This window comes from Pongo abelii, chromosome 2 (assembly GCF_028885655.2).
Source record: "Pongo abelii isolate AG06213 chromosome 2, NHGRI_mPonAbe1-v2.0_pri, whole genome shotgun sequence".
Classification (NCBI taxonomy): Eukaryota; Metazoa; Chordata; class Mammalia; order Primates; family Hominidae; genus Pongo; species Pongo abelii.
This window is the reverse complement of record NC_085928.1, coordinates 208,907,592-208,925,289: the sequence shown is the minus strand read 5'-3', so window position 1 is coordinate 208,925,289 and position 17,698 is coordinate 208,907,592. Positions and strand designations below refer to the sequence as shown.

Sequence of the window (17,698 nt, the reverse complement as noted above, 5' to 3'; positions counted from 1 at the left end):
TGAACTAATTAAGTACTATGTATTCTAAATAATAAAATTATTTTACCTTGAAATTAAGTAATGGCTGTTAGATTACCTAGTATGTTAGTTTAAGTAACTCAGGTTTATGCTAGAAAGTCATTATGCATATATTTCATAAGTAACCCTTTGTTTAAAGAAAGAAAATACACCCTTGATGAAACTAGCCTTGAATTATCTGCTGAATATGGACAGGAAATCAGACTGACTATACCAAGTAAACACAGGGAAGTAAAATTTAGGAGCCTTCAAATCTATGGGCTCAGTGGCATCACAAAAAGCAGATTTATTAAAAATGACCAATCACAAGGTGACATTTAAATGTTGATATTTCTAAAGCTTTTGATGGTATTTTAATTCAAAATATACTTTGGTATAATATATACTAACACAGCACATAAAATGTGTCTATGCTGGGAAATGGGAGAAGTTGGTAACACAGATCATAAATGAGTATCAATCAAAAAGCTTCTATATTAGGATAAGAAAAGAATTTGGTCAAATAAGGGTTAAAATTGACCACATTCATGATTTTGAAAGGCTCCTGCTTCTTCAGATGAAATAAGCTAAACGGTCTTTATTGTTATCTGGTATCAGTTTCCGTGTGGAATGTTATACAGTGAGCTCCAGGAGACAGGCTGTAGTCCTGGATCCTACTGCTCACTAAAAGGAACCAAGGCTCCTTAAGGATAACTGCTTTGTTAGGAGAGGGGAAAACAAGATGAACCTAGAAAATCGTTTTGTTTTTGGAATATAATTTCCAGGTTATCAGTAGTAATCAATGTTGGAATGGGAAAGAAGTTTTGCCACACATGGTTTAAGCAATGATATGTGAGTATGGAATGCAGCAGGTAGTCAGTTGTCAACATTCTGAATCTCTCAGATTCATAAAGATCCTAAAAAGGTAATATGCAGGGTACTATGAAAAAAATCAATACATATTATGAAAAATCCCCCTTCTTGTGTGAAAAAAGGAGTGGAGGCCGGGCATGGTGGCTCACGCCTGTAATCCCAGCACTTTGGGAGGCCAAGGCGGGTGGATCACGAGGTCAAGATACCGAGACCATCCTGGTCAACACTGTGAAACCCCGTCTCTACTAAGAACACAAAAATTAGCAGCTCGGCGTGGTGGCTCACACCTGTAATCCCAACACTTTGGGAGGCTGAGGTGGGTGGATCACTAGGTCAGGAGTTCGAGACCAGCCTGGCCAACATGGTGAAACCCCGTCACTACTGAAAATACAAAAATGAGCCAGGTGTGGTTAGAGGCGCCTGTAATCCCAGCTACTTGGGAGGCTGAGGCAGGAGAATCACTTGAACCCGGGAGGCGGAGGTTGCAGTGAGCCGAGATCATGCCATTGTGCTCCAGCCTGGGTGACAGGGCAAGACTCCATCTCAAAATAAATAAATAAATAAATAAATAAAATTAGCCGGGTGTGGTGGCACACACCTGTAGTCCCAGCTACTTGGGAGGCTGAGGCAGGAGAATGACTTGAACCCGGGAGGTAGAGGTTGCAGTGAGCCAAGATCACACCACTGCACTCCAGCCTGGGCAACAGAGTGAGACTCTGTCTCAAAAAAAATAAAAAAGGAAAAAAAAAAAGGAGTGGATAATCAAGGTACAGATAGATTCTATTGGAAATGTCTTTAAGTTCTATTTGTCATTCTTATGTTAGAAAATAAGGAAGTGTTTACTAACTGAAAGTATTATGATAAAACAGCAAAATTAAAAAACCTATCGATGGTCACTGTTGATCTGACCACAAGAATGTTTGCAGTTCCTCGTGTTACTAAACATTGTCTTCACAAGCAAGATAAGCAACTGAGCAAGTCACAGTCTTTTAAAAGTAGGTACTAGAAACAAATACACCAACGAGAAGTAGAGCCCTGTTTCTGGTATAACAATTTTGGGTAGAAAGCCCCAGTCCTCAGGATAGGAGTGAGGACAAGATAATTGAGCTCTGGATACACGATGGGATTTCTGCACTCTGGATCCTTACCATACCTACTAGGATGACATACGAAAGTTTTTTTATTTTCCAGTATAACTTAAGGAGGGGTGCAGCTGAGGCAAGGCACAGTCTAAAGGGACTTGCTAACATCAAACTCTAGCCATGTAGATATCCATGATATGTCCAGCACATCATATCCTAGGAACAAGGCAACTGGTGTCATAACTTTCCTCTTTGCTTATTGCCACCCACAAAGTGGGTCTTTTTTTTTTTTTTTTTTTTTTTTTTTTTTTTTTTTTTTGAGACAGGGTCTTACTCTGTTGCCCAGTGCAGTGGCACAATCTTGGCTCATTGCAACCTCCACCTCTGGGGTTTGAGCAATTCTCCCACCTCAGCCTCCCTAGTACCTACAACTAACGAGAGGTGCCCGCCACCACGCCTGGCTAATTTTTGTATTTTTTGGTAGAGATGGGGTTTCACCATGTTGGTCAGGCTGGTCTTGAACTCCTGACCTCAAGTGATTCACCTGCCTCAGCCTCCCAAAGTGCTGGGATTACAGGCGTGAGCTACCACGCCCGGTCCCTTTTCATTTTTTAATAGACTGATGTTGAAAGTATTCAATTTGGTCGCCCCATATCATATGGGGTTAAATTAACTAAGGCCAATTATTTACTTACTGAGACCGTTTGGAAAAAGAATTACCTGGTTAACGTTAGAGCAGTGCTTCTTAAGCTGAAATGCAAATGCAGATTCTTATTCCGAGATGAGGCCTGCAATTCTGCATTTCTCACAAGGTCCCGCGAACCTTCTATGGCATGCCATAGAACCAGATGTGAAAAACCACTATCCTCCAAAATAACTTTTAGAGTAAAGGAGCAAATTCTTTTTTTTTTTTTAAACACGCTCACTCTGTGGCCTAAGCTAGAGTGCAGTGGTGCAATCTCACCTCACTGCAACCTCTACCTCCCAGGTTCAAGTGATTCTCATGCCTCAGCCTCCCAAGTAGCTGGGATTACAGGTGCAAATCACCACACCTGGCTTAAAGCAGCAAATTCTAAGGAAGTGTTTTTCAAGTGGTTTTTAACCACCTGCACCTAGTACCATCAGGATGCTTGTTAAAAATGTAGTTTAATGGACTCCACCCCAGATCTCCTGAATCTCTCTAGTAATCAGACCCAGGGATGTGTATTTTTTAAAAAGAGCCCCAGGTGATTTTATGCACAACACTAAAGCCTGAGAATCAATATGCTACAGCTTGTCACTTGATAATAGATGGCCAGAAGCCACAAATTTTCTAGGCTAAAAGAAGCATGACCACATTATCTGACTAACATTTTCCTTACACAAGTGAGACATATAACTACCAAAGTTGAAAACACTGGATAAACAGAGAAAGCCTCCTTCACTACATATAAGGTTTAAAATTTTTATTCCTTTTATTATAATCAATGAATCCATTGTGAAAATTCCAAATACCTAGAAGTTGACATTTATTTTGAGAGAACAACTCTTAGCACATGTAACATCATTTCTCTTATCCTCTATGACACCAATTTAAAAAGTTCTGAATGCTTGACTTTTTCACACCAAAGAGAAACATACTCACTAGTATTATCCTTGAGAATGTTGATTGAAACTCCCAGGGTCCCCAATGAAACCAGTTACTTTATACAGCAGGCAGGTGTCACTGTTCCAAAGCTATGGAAGTGAACAGGCTCTCAATCACTTTTCGCTTTATCATTCACCCATCCATTCATTCAACAAATACTCAAAAGTTATATGCCAACAAACTGGATAACTCAGAAGAAACGCATAAATTCCTAGGAACATACAACCTCCCAAGATTGAATCATGAAGAAACAGAAAATCTGAACAGACTAATGAGTAAGGATTGAATCAGTAACAGTCTCTCACCAAAGAAAAGCCATGGTTTCACTGCTGAATTCCACCACACATATGAAGAAGAACTAATAACAACCCTTCTTGAACTCTTAAAAAAACTAAAGGGAATACTTCCAAACACATTTTACGAGGCCAGCATTACCCTGATACCAAAGCCAGATAAAAAATAAAATTACAAGCCACTATCACTGATGAATATACATGGAAAAATCTTCAACAAAATATAACACAGCAAGAAGGCCCTCACTAGATGGCAGCACCTAGATCTTGGTTTTTCCAACCTCCAAAATTGTGAGCCAACAAATTTCTACTCATAAATTACTCAGTCTGTGGTATGCTGTTATAGCAGCACAAAATGGACTAAGACACCACTCTAATCCCTGGAACTGTGAATATAGGATCTCATACCCTGAATATCTTCCTTATGTGGAAGAGGGGATTTTGCAGATGTAATGAAGTTTACTAATCAGTTGACTTTAGAATTAATCAAAAGATGCACAATCTTGGTAAACTGAATCTCATCACATGAACCCTCTGGATAGCAGCAGCAGAGGAAGTCTGAGAAACTGGAAGCACGAGAAGTGTTTGATGACACACCAATGCTGGCTTGAGGATGGAGGGGGCAATGTTGTAAGAATACAGGTGGCATCCAGGACCTGAGAGTGGCCTGAGGCTGACAACCAGAAAGGAAATAAGAACCTCAGTTTTATAACCACAAAGACTGAATTCTGCCAAAACTTGAATGAGCTTGGAAGCAAACTGTTCCCCAAAGCCTCCAGATAAGAGCCCATCCTGCCAACACATTAATTTCAGTCTTGTGAAACCTTGAGTTCAGCTGAGTCCAGACTCCTAACCTATGGAACTATAGTAAATGGGTGCTGTTTTAAGCTGCTAAATTTGTAATAATTTGCTATTTAGCAACAGAAAACTAATATACCTCCTTCAAGAAGCTGCCAATCTAGTAGAAGAAAAGATACTGTTTACTGTGACAATAGAAAAATGTGCACAGGGTATTAAGAAAACAATAAGTGCCTAACTGGGGAGGAGGGATGGTAGAGAGAAAGGAAGAGAATTTTAACAGAGGTGGCCAAAAAGAAGAGGTGCCATGAGAAATACATGAGTTAACAATGAAGAAGTCAGCCTCAACAAAAGTAGAACATAAATGAAGAAAAGTGAATAAATCACAAACGTACAATTCAATTTTTTAAAAGTATAACATGAACAACCATATAATCACCACAAAGGTCATGAAACAGAGTATTTCCAATACTTCAGAAATATATCCCTGACTCCCAACCCAAAGTCCCCTTTCCTAATCACAGCTTTTTCCTTCTCCCCTAGAGGTAACCATTACCCTGATTTTTATGGCAATTATTTCCTTTCCTTTGTACTTTTAGCACTTTTTTTTTTTGTTTTTGAACTTTACTGAATATATTTGCACTGTATATATTATGCTTCACACTTCACTTTCTCGACATTATGTTTCTAAGGTTCATTCCTGCAACTGCATATAGTTATAGCTCATTCATTCTCTTGTCTTTTTTTTTTTTTTTTTTTTTTGAGATGGAGTCTCACTCTGTTGCCCAGGCTGGAGTGCTGTGGCGTGATCTCAGCTCACTGCAACCTCTGCCTCCCAGGTTCAAGCGATTCTTCTGCCTCAGCCTCCTGAGTAGCTAAAATCACAGGCACCCACCACCACACCTGGCTAATTTTTTGTATTTTTTAGTAGAGACGGGGTTTCACCATGTTGGTCAGGCTGGTCTCGAACTCCTGACCTTGTGATCCACCCACCTTGCACTCCCAAAGTGCTGGGATTACAGGTGTGAGCCACCGCACCTGGCCAGCTCATTTTCACACAGTTGATTTATCCATTCTACTGGTGATCATCACTTAAGTTGTTTCTATTTTGTCAAATATGAATAATGCTATGGACAGTCTTATACATACTATATATCCTGGTATACATACACACAACTTTCTCTGAGGGATATATCTCAGAGTGGAATTTCTGAGTCACAGAATACGTGTATTTTAAACCTTCCTGAATCGCTCCAGAGCATTTTCAAAGTTGAGGCACCAATTGACACTCCCACAAGCTCCCACAGCATCATATGAGTGTCTCCACTGCTCCACGTTCTTTCTAGTACTTGGAATCATCAACTTGTAAAGTAGTACCCACTGTGGTTTTATTTGCCATTCTCTTGATTACTGATGAGGTTCAGCACCTTTTCAAATATTTATTGGCCACTTGGAATTCCTCTTTAGTAAAGTACTAGTTTAAGTGTTTTCTCAGTTTTCTACTGGGTTGTCTTTTTCTTACTTGTTTGTAGAAATTCTTAAATATTCTGGATCTAATCTGTTGCATTTATTGGAAATCTTAAGAAGACTGTGGCTTACCTTCCCACTCTCTATGATATGAAAATCATTTTTAAAAAACTGTGGGTTTCTTTTTTTTTGAGACAGAGTCTCACTCTGTCGCCCAGGCTGGAGTGGAGTATAGTGGCGCAATCAGCGTGATCTCAGCTCACTGCAACCTCCACCACTGGGGTTCAAGCGATTCTCCTGCCTCAGCCTCCCGAGTAGCTGGGATTACAAACACCTGCCAGCACACCTGGCTAATTTTTTTTTTTTTTTTGTAGTTTTAGTAGAGATGGGGTTTCACTATCATGGCCAGGCTCGTCTTGAACTCCTGACCTCATGATCCACCTGCCTCACCTTCCCAAAGTGCTGGGATTACAGGCATGAGCCACCGCACCCGGCCTGTTTGTTCTTTTGTTTTTTGTTTTTGTTTTTGTTTTGAGAGGTAGTCTCACTCTGTCGCCCAAGCTGGAGTGCAGTGACGTGATCTTGGCTCACTGTAACCTCTGCCTCCCGGGTTAAGCAATTCTCCTGCCTCAGCCTCCCGAGTAGCTGAGGCTGGGATTACAGGCGCGCGCCACCACAGCCAGCTAATTTTTGTATTTTTAGTAGAGACGGGGTTTTGCCATGTTGGTCAGGTTGGTCTCAAACTCCTGATCTCAGGTGATCCACACACCTCGACCTCACAAAGTGCTGGGATTACAGGCATGAGCCACCGCGCCTAGCCAAAAACCTGTTTTTAATGGGAAAATCTATTACCCAGTTTTTAAATAAGAAATCAGTTAAACCAGTTTAAATCCAAGGTTTAAGACTTCCTTCAAACAATAAAAATTAAGAAATTGTGAAGAGCAAAGAAGAAAGTTAAAAGTAAATAAGGAAATGCTTTACATTTTTACTACTAGTTTGATTCTAAAATTAGTCACACTGCATTTGATATTGCCGGCTGCTTCAGGAATTCAAAATAATATTCCTTTGTGTGAATTACCACACTGACTATACATTTTTCCCAAGCACAACTGGGATATTTTACAGAAGAACTGGAAGGAACATGAAACATGTATATAACCATACCACTTAAAGTCATACTTGATGTTATAATATGAAGTAACATTAACCATCCAGCTCCCAAATATAGCCACTGTAAAAGGAACCGGAACCTGGGAAATCCTCGGCCCCAGCACTGCTGCCACTCCCCTACTCTCAACACTGGTTCAGTGGTCATCTATGGTTCATCTTCTCGCCTCCCCTAAAGAAACCATCCTACTACCTCCCCTTCTCTTTTAAAAACAATCTCAGGGGAGTCTAACATACTGTCCAACCTAACTTCCTGCAGTGATGAGAGGGTTCTATTATCTGTGCTGTCCGGTATGACAGAGAGGAGGTTGGTCCAAGGTGCTGTCCAAAATGACATATGTGGCTACTGAGCACTTGAAATGTGGCTAGTGCAAATGAAGAACCAAGTTTTAAATTTCTATTTTAATAACCACTTACGGCTAGTTGCTACCATACTAGACAGCACAGTTCTAGAAAAATTCATAGTGCATATACTGTGACTGTTACAAAATAGACATAAACAAGGATCCAAGAAAAACACAATCTCAAATTAAGACCGGGTACTCTAGTCTGTATTTCCAAGACTAATGAAACCATAATTTTGTGAGTTACAGACTGTCTCCTTGGAAAATCAAATGGCATTTTAGCAGTCCTCATTCTTCTTACCTATTCATTTCTCGAAAATTTTAATTCTCATAGCTCCAAAAACACTGCATTACTTTGGCTCACCCGCCACATGTCAATTTGTTTCCTTTTTCTGTGTGTAATTGTAGTCCACCTCCCCACAGCATCCTGCTCTCACCTGTAGGCATTATCCCAATGTTGAGTCTTTGCTTTCTTGTTTTCTGTATTTCATTCAAGAGTTTTCTTCAAGCTTCAGCTATGACTCTTATTTGCCTTCTGTAAAACAGTATCACCTCACTATATAACCTTAAGAATATCATTTAATCTGAGATTGCTTCTCTCTCATTTATTTATTTATTTTGAGACAGGTTCTCACTCTGTTGCCCACACTGGAGAGCAGTGGCGCGATCTCCGCTCACTGCAGCCTCAATCTCCCAGACTCAAGCTCTTCTCCCACCTCAGCTTCCCAAGTAGCTGTGACTACAGACACATTCCACCACAACTAATTTTTGTATTTTTTTAAGAGACAAGGTTTGTGATGTTGCCCAGGCTGGTCTCCATCTCCTGGGCTCAAGTGATCCACCGGCCTCAGCCTCCCAAAGTGTTAAAGTGCTAGGGTTACAGGCATGAGCCACGGCACCCAGCTTCAGATTGCTTCTCATTTGTGAAATAACTTAGAAGGTCACAATGGTTCCTTCTGGTTTTAGGATTTTTCTGTTTTTTGTTTTGTTTTGTTTTGTTTTTGAGATGGAGTCTCACTCTGTTGCCCATGCTGGAGTGCAGAGGCGCCATCTCAGCTCACTGCAACCTCCACCTCCCCGGCGCAAGCGATTCCCCTGCCTGTCTCCTGAGTAGCTGGGATTATAGGCGCCTGCCAACGGCACCCAGCTAATTTTTGTATTTTTAGTAGAGACGGGGTTTCACGGTGTTGGGCAGACTGGTCTCGAACTCCTGACCTCAGGGGATCCACCTGCCTCGGCCTCCCAAAGTGCTGGGATTACAGGCATGAGCCACTGCGCCCGGCCTAGTTTTAGGATTTTATGAATTCTAGTACAGGCCTAGTTACTGAATCTTTTTTCCTTTTTCTGTTTTTGTTTTTTCCCAGACTGATTCCTCTTTCCACCTTTTAAAATGCTGGCATCTCCCTGAGTTGACAGTGCCTACCTTTTCCATTCTCTACGTCCTTCCTCCAAGAATCTTATAAACTCTCACTATGACGCTCCTGAATTTATTCCATAGCCTTAACTTCACTCTACATTCTTTTTTTTTGAGACGGAGTTTTGCTCTTGTTGCCCAGTCTGGAGTGCAATGGCATGATCTCAGCTCACTGCAACCTCCGCTTCCAGGGTTCAAGAAATTCTCCTGCCTCAGCCTCCCAAGTAGCTGGGATTACAGCCATGCACCACCACGCCCAGTTAATTTTTTGTATTTTTAAAAGAGACGGGGTTTCACCATGTTGACCAGGCTGGTCTTGAACTCCTGACATCGGGTGATCTGCCCACCTCGGCCCCCCAAAGTGCTGGTATTACAGGTGTGTGCTACCATGCCCAGCTAATTTTTTGTATTTTTAGTAGAGACAGGGTTTTACCACGTTGGCCAGGCTGGTCTTGAACTCCTGATCTCGTGATCCACCCACCTCAGCCTCCTAAAGTGTCACTCTACATTCTGAAGCTCCAGTTTCTGTTTGTTTCTATTTGTCCCACATGATTCACCAGATGTGCTACCAACCCTTTAAAGATAATGGGCAAACCAAAGAAATTACAGGAACCCAACTTGTCAGTATAATTATTGATCAATAACACCAATTTTAGGGTCAAATGTATCAGAAATTGAATCCTAGTTCTGTCACTTATTAGCTGTGAGACCTTGATCAAATTATTTAATCTCCTGAGCCTCAATTTTCTCACACGTAAAATGGGGTCAAAAATAGTATTTACAACACACTATGGTTGTTTTTGTTCATGTTATATGTGTATATATACACATTGTTTTTGTTCATGTTATACACACACACACACACACACACAGCTTAGCACAATACCTGGAATATGTTAAGACCTCAATAAATGTTAGCTACTATTATAAGCAATAGCATTACCATCTTTCTAGTCTTACAGGTTTAACAGTTATCTTGGACTCCTTCTATCCTTTATTTTTTAAATAAATTCAATCAGCATTTGTACATTTTCATTTTCCAGTATGATCTCAGTGTACCAGGATTTCATTCCCTCACAGCTTTCTGTTATGCAGCTACCCAACCAGATTACTAGATTTAAAAATATTCATAAGGCCTCATTTTTATTTCCTCTATATTACCCAGCATAATGCCTAAAACATAGAAGTTGTGCTATTATTACACAATTCAAACAATCCTTCCACCCGTCTATCTCCCCATTAAATCCCTTGAGTTCTTTCAGGGCATGGAGTGTCTTGGTCCTCTTCGTATATCGATAACTGCCAAAGTTGCTTAGTCAATAAATGTCTGTTGAATGAATGCTGACCTCTAAACCTACTGGCTATCTAGCTTCCTCATATATGAAAGGCAGCTCTTATATTCTCTAATCCAATAATTTATTTTGACCAAATTGGTCTCACCACAATATCATCATGGGCAGTTTCACTGTATTAGTCAGGACCTTTTTATCATCAAAAAATTCTGGCCAGGTGCGGTGGGTCACACCTGTAATCCCAGCACTTTGAGAGGCCCAGGCGGGCGGATCACAAGGTCCGGAGATCGAGACCAGCCTGGCCAATATGGTGAAACCCCATCTCCACTAAACATATAAAAATTAGCCGGGTGTGGTGGTGGGCGCCTGTAGTCCCAGCTACTCAGGAGGCTGAGGCAGGAGAATTGCTTGAACCAAGGAGGCAGAAGTTCCAGTGAGCCGAGATCATGCCACTGCACTCCACCCTGGGCAACAGAGCAAGACTCCATCTCAAAAAAAAAAAACGACAAACTTTTTTACTCACCTTAAGCAGAAAGGAGAATTTATTAGCTCACATAATTTGAAAGTACAGAGATAGCACTGACTTTAGGCATGGCAGCTGACCCAAAGGTACAAACACTGCCATCAGAACTTGGTCTCACTGTTTCCATCTTTTGGCTCTGCTTCCCACTTATTGGTAACTTCCAGGGTCACATCCTAGTCTCTCAGCAATCCCAGGGCTCAAAGCATGCCTCTTTCTCAATAGTTCAACAAAAAATTCAGTTACTCATGTGTGCTGATTGCAAAATGGGCCCACCTCTGAACAATCACTATGGCCAGAGCAATGGACTATATACTGACTGACCATTAGCTAAGCCTGAGTCACTGGCATACCCTATGCCAGGGTGGGGTTCATATAACTGAGAGGGGTGGTTCCCTAGGAAAACTGGAGTACTGTTACCAGAAGGGACTGAATGATGGACCGGCAAAATTAACTGATATCCTTTATACTCTTAACATTTTTTGCATGCTGTCCACCACTGCCTAAAATGGCTTTCCTTCTTGTTTCTACTTGCCCAAATCCAAGTTATATCCTTTCTGCTTCAAGAAGTCTTCTGTGATGTCTTCTAAGATTTTCCTTGTCCACTGGATCAAGTCACCCATTACCAAATAAATATTCCCCTTTTCCAAAAGATTAATATTTTTCTCTTTTTTAAATTTTTTTTTTATTTTGAGACAGCACTTACTCTGTCGCCCAGGCTGGAGTGCAGTGGCACAGTCTCCGCTCACTGCAACCTCCACCTCCTGGGTTCAAGCGAGTCCTGTGCCTCAGCCTCTCAAGTAGCTGGGATTACAGGCACCCGCCATCACACCTGGCTAATTTTTGTATTTTTAATAGAGACCAGGTTTCACCATGTTGGCCAGGCTGGTCTGGAACTTCCGATCTCAGGTGATCTGCCCGCCCTGGCCTCTCAAAGTGCTGGATTATAGGCAACAGCCACCGGGCCCGGCCAGATTAACCTTTTAAAATAAACAGCACAGAAAGTCTCAAGAAAACGTTCCCAATAAGTTCAAAATCATGTCTAATTATAAATATGGGCAATATATGCTGTTCCCTAGGATATGAAGGACAGCAGCTCTACCATGTACATGCTACACATTATGAAAAAACAGTATGCGAGGCAGCTTTTATATATTCGCATTCAACTAATTTTACTTGGCTTTAAATTTTCTATAAGGTCTAAGCATACCTAATAACTACCATAAGTTGGTCCCAAATTAATCAAAGTACCTGCCATAAAAACAGACTATGGCTTTTGGAGTCACCTCAAACTAAACTCCTGGCTAGGCCGGGTGCGGTGGCTCACACCTGTGATCCCAGCACTTTGGGAGGCCGAGACGGGCGGATCACGAGGTCAGGAGATCGAGACCATCCTGGCTAACATGGTGAAACCCCGTCTCTACTAAAAATACAAAAAATTAGCCAGCCTGGTGGCGGGCACCTGTAGTCCCAGCTACTCGGGAGGCTGAGGCAGGAGAATGGAGTGAACCTGGGAGGCGGAGCTTGCAGTGAGCCGAGATGGCACCAGTGCACTCCAGCCTGGGCCACAGAGCGAGACTCCGTCTCAAAAAAAAAAAACAAAACTCCTGGCTAATACCCTCTCCTCTGTCCTTTTTTAGCCACAGATCTTTGAGTAAATTAGTGAACATCTCTAAATGCTGGTTTCCACCATCTGTAAAAACAGGAACAGCAATACCTATTTCTATATGAAGAGGTTGCATGGTACAGTGGAAAGAACAGAGTTAGATGAACCTGGGCCAAAATTCTACCACTGATAACTATACAGTGGTGATAGCCATGTGACTTTCTCTAGGTGATCCCTCACATGTAAAGTGGGGTAGTCTTTAATCCACAAATTGCTGTGTGCATTTAACAAGGCAGTATATTTCAAAACATCTAACACAATGAATCACAAATAGTGAACACTCAATAAATGATGTCATCAGCATTAAATTATCCATTTAAAACAATTCAGAGACTGGGTAATGACAAAGGTCTGCCAAAGATTTTTTTTTATATTTCATAAGTGATATTACTACGTTAGAAATGAATCTAGTCTAATAGTTTATAAAATACCTTGTAATCTTTTTATTTTCTTTTTTACACATTTTGACCAGATAAAAAATCAACCAACAAAAAATGTGGTTTCTATAGAAAACTATTAAAGTGTAGGCAACACCATACTTAAAAACTCAGAGCACAGTAAGGAAAAACCTCTTTGGTATTACTTATTATTCTTCATAGATGCACTTGGATTTTCTTAGTCAATAAAATATTTAAGGACTCAACACGTTGCTCCTAGAACTACTGAAAAGCAGGTGAGATAATGAGCTAGATAGACTCCTGTAATCAACTTGTTCTTTAGCTTCAGGCTTGATGTGGTAACAATGAAATGACTCACACCAATATGAAATCACTATACCATATAGCCATCTCCTAAACAGAAGCAGGAAATTTGGGGTGTGAATGATAATTTTAGATGTTGTCTACCAGAACACACACAAAAGGAAAGTGGCTGCTTATATTTACCTTAGCAAGAAACTTTAATATAATTCACTAAAAAATATTCAGTTCAACTGTTTCCAAACAGAGATTAAATAAGCAGGCATTTAATTTCTTCTATTTTAAACTATAGCAAAAGTTTCTTTGGAAAGAATAGCTTCTTTAGTTTAACAGTTCTGTTTATTTTTCCAAAATGAGTGAATCATATGTAACTTATCAACTTTTAATGACTGCAAAGCATAGAAAATGTGCTCAATCTAAGATTTTAAAATAAAATAAGACACCAAGTACTGCCGGCCGCAGTGGCTCACGCCTGTAATCCCAGCCTTTTGTAAGGCTGAGGCCGGCGGATAGCTTGAGCCCAGGAGTTGGAGACCAGCCTGGGCAACATAGCAAAACCCCGTCTCTACAGAAAAAATACAAAAAATTGGCCGGACGCGGTGGCTCACGCCTATAATCCCAGCACTTTGAGAGGCCGAGGCGGGCCAATCACTTGAGGTCAGGAGTTCGAGACCCGCCTGGCCAACATGGTGAAATCCTGTCTCCACTAAAAATCCAAAAATTAGCTGGGTGTGGTGGTGGGCGCCTGTAGTCCCAGCTACTCTGGAGGCTAAGGTGGGAGGATCACCTGAGCCTGGGAGGCAGAGGTTGCAATGAGCCGAGATGGCGTCATTCCACTCCAGCCCGGGAGACAAGAGCGAGATACCGTCACAAAAAATATATATTTATATATTTATATATATTTATATATTTATATTTATATATATTTATATTTATATATATAAAAAATTAGCTGGGCGTGGTGGCGGCCGCCTGTAGTCCCAGCTACTCGGGAGGCTGAGGTGGGAGTATCACCTGAGCCCGGGAGGTAGAGACTGCAGTGAGCAGTGATGACGGCACTGCAAACATGATGATGAACAACTCGGGCACCAGACACTGTTCGCTACAACTAAGAAAGCCAAATAATACCTACTTTCTTATTCTCTTTCCTGTGTTCGAAATCATACATAACACGAAGTAATGCTTTAAAAAGGAACAGCAAGTACAGATATGTTAGACTATCTTTTCTAAGTAGTTTTCTTCAACTTTTTTTGTGGGAGAGGAAACTAATGGGAGTCGGAAGGTAGGCTCTAGTTATTTTTACAAGCATATTTATTTTGTAAGTCAACTAGATGGAGGCAAAGAAAGAAGTTCCAGCGTTCGCGTTCACTTCACACACACCCCAGCACTTCTTTGGGGTTCACTTTAAATACACACACCCCAACACTTCTTTCGGGTCCACTTTAAACACACACACACCCCAACACTTCTTTCGGGTCCACTTTAAACACACACACACCCCAACACTTTCCAGGGCTGAGACCGACCCTTCCTGACAATGCAGCTCGTCCAGACACCCCTGCTACTCTGATCTGTGAAGAGCTCGCGCTAACGTTCCCGTCTTAGCAGGTCCATTCGGCACCCCAAATCCGAAAGGGCCTGCAGAAACAGGGGCGGGGCAAGGGTCTACCTCCGCCGTGGCAGAAGCTGATTTTCCTCAGAAAGCCTAAAAAATCATCCATCAATCACTTCTGCCCCCTTCCCCGAGAGATGCCGCCGCCCGCCGCCTCTCCCTAGGCTCTGGGTCTGGCGCAGGCCCGGAGGGCTGGGGCCGGCGACTTCTCCCCGTTACCCGGGTCCGGACCCGGCGCCTACAGGACGAGCTGCTTTAACTCCCCCGCATCCGCCTCCCCCGGCCGGGGCGGCTCCCGGCGCCCGGTCTCCGGCGGGCAGAGACGCCCCCCGCCCCGCTCACCCGCCCGGGTGGTGTCCGTCAGGTCGTGGTTGGCCGCTCCCCGGGGAAACTCCCTCAGTTTCCGGCCGCTCAGGCTCAGCACCCCAGTGACCGACGCCTCCTCCAGGGCTCGATCGAGAGAGCGGCTCCACGACCCCGGGCCAAAACCTGGGCCTGCCCCGGAGCTTGGGCCGCAGTGAACACCAGGGAGGTTACCTCCCGACGCTACCGTGCCAGAGTACTCGGCAGCCGCTGCCACAGCTACCAAGCCCGCGGCCGCCATTTCCCAGCCGACAACACTCGGGCCCGCCAGCTCGGCGCATGCGCGGCCGGACCGCTGGGTGGGCGGAGAAAGGGGCTCACGGACAGACCCCGGACGGTTCCCGTGATGGGCAGCACCGTGGTGCCCCCCGGCGCAGCCAGGCGCTTGCCCCCACCCACGTGATGAGCTTTTCAAGGGAAATTAAAACGGACCTCACAAATCCGGAGCAGCTTCCTTAAAATGCCTCTACAAAAACATCTTTCAGGCAACGCTCCGCATCAAAACTTCTCCGCCTTGCTCTCTCAGTAGTGGAGGATTCGACTAAGCATTAAATTAAGAATTTTTTTTTTTTTTGAGAGAGTCTCGCTCTGTCGCCCAGGCTGGAGTGCAGTGGCGCGATCTCGGCTCACTGCAACCTCTGCTTCCTGGGTTCAAGCTATTCTCCTGCCTCAGCCTCCCGAGTAGCTGGGATTACAGGCACGCACCACCACACCCGGTTAATTTTTGTATTTTCAGTAGAGACGGGGTTTCACCATGTTGGCCAGGATGGTCTCGATCTCCTGACCTCAAGTGATCCGCCCGCCTCTGCCTCCCAAAGTGCTGGGATTACAGGCGTGAGCCACTGCGCCCGGCAAGGATTCTTTCTTAACACTCTTGTTGCTGCACAAACTTGGACGGTGAGAGGAGAGGACCCTCTGAGATACGACCTAAACCGTTTCCCGACTTCATTGTATTACCAGATGATCTAAATCGAGGTTTGGTGGACTTACTATGGTTGCTAGAGAGAAAACAAACAAACGTGCTAATCGGGCTCAAAATTCTCATTAAAAACGTAATATTTTATATCATCCATCCCTTTTATAAAATAGCTCTTCTTAATGAAAATACAACAAATATCTTCAATAGTACTTGTCCTTTTGGCAAGATTTTATTGTTGTTGGATAAAGCAAGATTAGAATAGTATTAAAATCTAAAATGCTGGTCTGGAACCAAAATTGAGGAACAAAAAATGATCTGATCGTAATCTAAATGTGGGGATTAAAGGCAGAACCGAAGAGATGCTCTAAATTGAAACCACTCAAGTAATGAAAGAGTGGAAAATACTTCATTTAAAACCAATTAGACCTCACTTATATTGCAGCCAGTCTCTAGCATATTCTTCAGTCTATTTTACTGAAGAAGCCATTTCTGCTATATGATGTAAATTTTACCAACAATTAATCAACTAGTATTTACTATGGGAAATAGAAGAGGCTGTCAGGTACAATCCTTTCCTAGAGGATTACAATCTAATTATGGAACCCAGACAGGCCCACAAAAAAGGGCTAAGAGTGATGGGGCTTACTTATGAGTGCAAAGAAAAGAAAGCTATATCATGGATAAATTAGGTTTTGAATTAAACCTGAAGGATTATAAAGTAGGACAAACTGGAAGGTGAGACTGGAAGATGGATCAGCATGAACACATCCAGATACGACTTACAGTGGTAACGTGGAGGATACGAAGGCCACAGATCAGAAAGTACGTGTCAGAGAGCAAAAGAAAAATAAGGATGGAGAGATCCTCTCATTCAAGCCCCAACTCTTCAATGACACCTCAATTGGCATGAATTGCTAAATGCTAGAAGGCATAAAAATGTTTAATCCCAGTGCCAAAGTTGATTAGTAACAGCTGCCCAGAAAGCTGTTCTATAAACTCTCAATACATTCTAGTTACTTCAGCAACAAGTTCCATGATACATAACCAATATGTGATGTGCGTGGGCCACAACAGCAGGTGACATATTTGTCATCCCCAGAAAGTAACATTTATCCAATGCATATATAGGTTTTTGTTATCCTGGGCTTCCTAAAATTGTTATTCTTCAAAAGATATTAAGCTATTTAAGGGCAGTTTTTTTTTTAGGGAGATTTCAACTACGATGACTGATTATCTATTAATATATTCCATACTAATGCTACAATGCTGTAGAATTAGTTGCCAGATGTACCTTTTCAAATGCACCAGTCATCTGATTGCTTATTACCTTCCACATCTAAATTCTGTCAAGTTCTCTGTAATAGGCCTCATTCCTATCTACATGTATAAATACATCCCATTGTAACAGCAACATACTATGCTAGCCCTGAACTGACCAAGCTTATAGATTGATGCTTGAATATTCAACAAGATTTTAAGGTCCTTAATATATTAAACTCTATGCTATCCTAGGACTGAGTATATTTTTAGGAGTTAAAAAATTAGTCAACCCTCGCTGGTGCCTGT

The 17,698-nt window shown here is 42.2% G+C and overlaps 1 protein-coding gene across 14 annotated transcripts in view; it reads right to left on the bottom strand.

Annotated features, from left to right (window-relative positions):
* The window catches only part of LRCH3 (leucine rich repeats and calponin homology domain containing 3), a 108,010-nt gene extending 92,506 nt beyond the window's left edge, over positions 1-15,504 (bottom strand). For 9 of the 14 annotated variants that reach the window (XR_010139331.1, XM_063722403.1, XM_063722414.1 and 6 more), the window contains exon 1: positions 15,193-15,503. Coding sequence is in view for 13 of the 14 variants with exons in the window: in XM_063722403.1 (XP_063578473.1) it covers positions 15,193-15,454 (262 nt within the window). In the remaining variant the exon portion in view is untranslated. Of the gene's footprint in view, positions 1-8,085; positions 8,818-15,192 lie in introns of those variants that run through there. The other 5 variants (XM_063722407.1, XM_063722404.1, XM_063722409.1 and 2 more) reach the window with 3 other exon arrangements.
* Between the last annotated feature and the right edge of the window lie 2,194 nt (positions 15,505-17,698).